The 2,975-nt window shown below is 33.8% G+C and overlaps 1 protein-coding gene across 1 annotated transcript in view; it reads left to right on the forward strand.

Annotated features, from left to right (window-relative positions):
* Positions 1-169: 169 nt before the first annotated feature.
* LOC104547009 (ankyrin repeat domain-containing protein 27-like) overlaps positions 170-2,975 on the forward strand; it is a gene marked incomplete at its 5' end in the record, with an annotated part of 19,579 nt that continues 16,773 nt past the window's right edge. The window contains 5 exons of the mRNA XM_010192550.1: positions 170-297; positions 759-841; positions 1,553-1,668; positions 2,472-2,564; positions 2,942-2,975. The exon at positions 2,942-2,975 is cut by the window's right edge and continues 194 nt beyond it. Of these exons, the coding sequence (XP_010190852.1) occupies positions 170-297; positions 759-841; positions 1,553-1,668; positions 2,472-2,564; positions 2,942-2,975 (454 nt within the window). The remainder of the gene's footprint in view (positions 298-758; positions 842-1,552; positions 1,669-2,471; positions 2,565-2,941) is intronic.

Consider the following 2,975-nt stretch of genomic DNA (forward strand, 5'->3'; position numbering starts at 1 on the left):
GGATTTCCCTTAGCAATTGCTTGAAGAGGTGCTTGAATGCATCTTTTACAATTGGTTCCTTTCATTTTGTGCTTCAGTAAATTACTCTTCTTTGTGGGTTGTTTTCTTTTTCTTAAGAGGAGGCTTTTTATATTGGTTCCTCATTCTCTCTTCTCTTGGCTTTTTGTAGCATATTGCTTCAGGTAATCAGGAAGAAGTGGAGCGATTACTAAGTCAAGGTGACAGTGATAAGGACACTGTACAGAAAATGTGTCATCCACTCTGTTACTGTGACAAATGTGAGAAGCTAGTTTCTGGGTAAGCATTTTTGGTCTTCACAAATACACAAGAAGCTAAGTAAAAGTCTTCATCTAAGATTTACTTTAAAAAATGTGCTGCTTTTGGTTGTAGAGGAAATTGGTAGCAGTTTGGGATGTAGTAGAGAGTGTATGTTTACGTGGTTTGAAAAGGCAGAATAAATATTAGGAGAATACTGAGTGCCGTGAAACCAGCCCATTTGGTGATGGAGGCTTTATGTCTTTTGGTAAACATGGTGTGAAAAGTTTCCTCTCTTGATGCTAACTTAACCATCTTGGACAAAACCACGTCTCTTAACAAAACACAAAACTCTGTATAGAATCATTTGTCAATGTGAAAGGATAAAGGATGAAAAGTTCCAAAATCAGTTTTATGTTGGCCTTGGCAATTTTTTTCTTTCTCTCTTCCTTACCATTGCTGCATAGGTAACTGAGCTGCTTTTAAACCATTGTGTTTTAAAGGAAACTGAATGATCCTTCCATTATCACTCCATTTTCCCGAGATGATCGGGGATATACACCACTTCATATAGCTGCTATCTGTGGTGAGTATTAGTGGTTTTCTTCAATAGTATTTTCTACTTCTTATGCTTCTTATCTGTATGTTAGCATGTTTTCCAAGTTTGCATTAAGGACTGACTTTTGCATTAAATTGTTTTCTGCTTATTTGCTATGAAAACTGGTATCTTGATACAAACTGAAGTTATTGTATGTTCTTTTAAGATCAGTATCTTCTGGCTAAGTTATTGTTTTATTTGTTTGCTGGCTATTTACTTTTGCTTTAATGGTTACCACAGTACTTCTTTCTTCAGCTGTGAAGAAAGTAAAAATGTGTTACCAGAAACCAGTCCTGTTTTAAAGAACTGGAAGATTGAGAAGTTAATCTTTTCTTTGTCCTGCAGCTGGCTATGCCTGGTAGATCTGTTCCATCTCTTGTCTTGTAATGTTCGTTGTGCTGTTGATCTTACATTTATTAGAAGATGTATTCATTTTCTCAGTGAGATTTTTTTTTAAATAATGTCCTTTTTTGATTATGATTATCTTGAATCCAAATAGGAGAGTATTTTATGTGACATAGCTTTATTTTCCATTATTTTCTTACTCGTATGATACAATCATAGCTTGCTTTTAGCTGAAGGTTCTTTTATGGAGAAATGCAGGGTATCTTGGTTTATAGTTCATGTTTGAATTTGAAAAGTAGCAATGTTCTTGTGCAAAGTTTACTACTTCCTTTTAATGTCTGCATATTTTTCAAGGGCAAACATCATTAGTGGATTTACTAGTATCCAAAGGAGCCATAGTCAATGCTACAGATTACCATGGTTCAACTCCACTTCACCTTGCCTGTCAGAAGGGATATCAAAATGTTACAGTAAGCACCAAAAGGCTTAATTAGAAATAAAAAGAAATACTTAACCTAAACAATAAACACATGGCTCTAAGCTGTTCTGCTGTTACTGTCATTTAGGTCTTCTGAGAAGCTCTTACCAGAACTGTGTAAGCTGCCAGAATTGAGGATCTTTTGTCATTGTAGTTGCCTGATGTTTTCTTTTTTCCTATACTCCAAGGTTTTCACCCATTTGTAATAACCAATTGACAGCTATGCATGGCTGATAATGAATCGATTTTGTTAATATAAATCTCTAATACATAGTACAAATTAAGAGCCTGTTAACATATCTGCTCTTGATTGAGACAGAAGACCCGTTGCAGTCATTGGAATGTATTAATTGACTTCACGTTGTGTTTAGGATAGGCTGTGTAACTACATTAATTATTGTGTACTTTAATTTTGTATTTGTGAGATTCTTCAATTAGCACTTTTGAAATTAAACTGTGTCTTCACTTATATGGGCTCTTAAAATACAGGATAAATTATCATTTAATATATGTATTGCAGTATTTTCTGCAGTATGTGATTGATTTTTTCACTGACAACTCTGAATACGTAAGAATCAGCTTTTATTTGGTTCTTTTGGTGGGGTAAAAACAGTATTGTAATGTCAAGAGGGCAGTATGAAACAGGAGAGAATAGTGTCTGAAACAGAAGAGATATAGCTAGTTTTTCATGAAATGCTTCGTCGTGCTAGAAAGCTAAAGGAATCTACAGAGTACCAATTGTTTATCCATTAATTTTTCAGTTTCTTAAATGTCTACTTTTATTTTTCTTTTAAGCTTCTCCTACTGCACTATAAGGCAAGTACTGATGTGCAGGACAATAATGGAAATACTCCACTTCATTTAGCCTGCACTTATGGTCATGAGGATGTAAGTAATTGTTTTGTAACAAACTAAATGGACATTCTAGTGGAATGGAATTAAGTTGTGATGTGAATTTGCATTAAGCTTACATTTTTTAAAAAGTAAATAAAAAAGATTTGGAGGCTAACTATTTAATGCTGTAAATTGGAACTTTTTTCAGGAGTTCATAGCAATTTTTATTATGCATTCACATTAAAGATAGTCGTATTTTGTTAATTTAGCTGAGTTATTTAACTCTTTGTTTAATGACACTGAACTGTAAAAGACTGCCCTTTAGGCAATGGATTATATGAGCAGCAATAAAAAGTCCTTTTTAGGTTTGCACGTTACATAAATTGAGAGACAATGCTGTAATTTATTGATAACTTTCCTTTTATTTCCAGTGTGTCAAAGCTTTAGTCTACTATGATGTGCATT

Source organism: Mesitornis unicolor, unplaced genomic scaffold (assembly GCF_000695765.1).
Source record: "Mesitornis unicolor isolate BGI_N332 unplaced genomic scaffold, ASM69576v1 scaffold53300, whole genome shotgun sequence".
NCBI lineage: Eukaryota > Metazoa > Chordata > Aves > Mesitornithiformes > Mesitornithidae > Mesitornis > Mesitornis unicolor.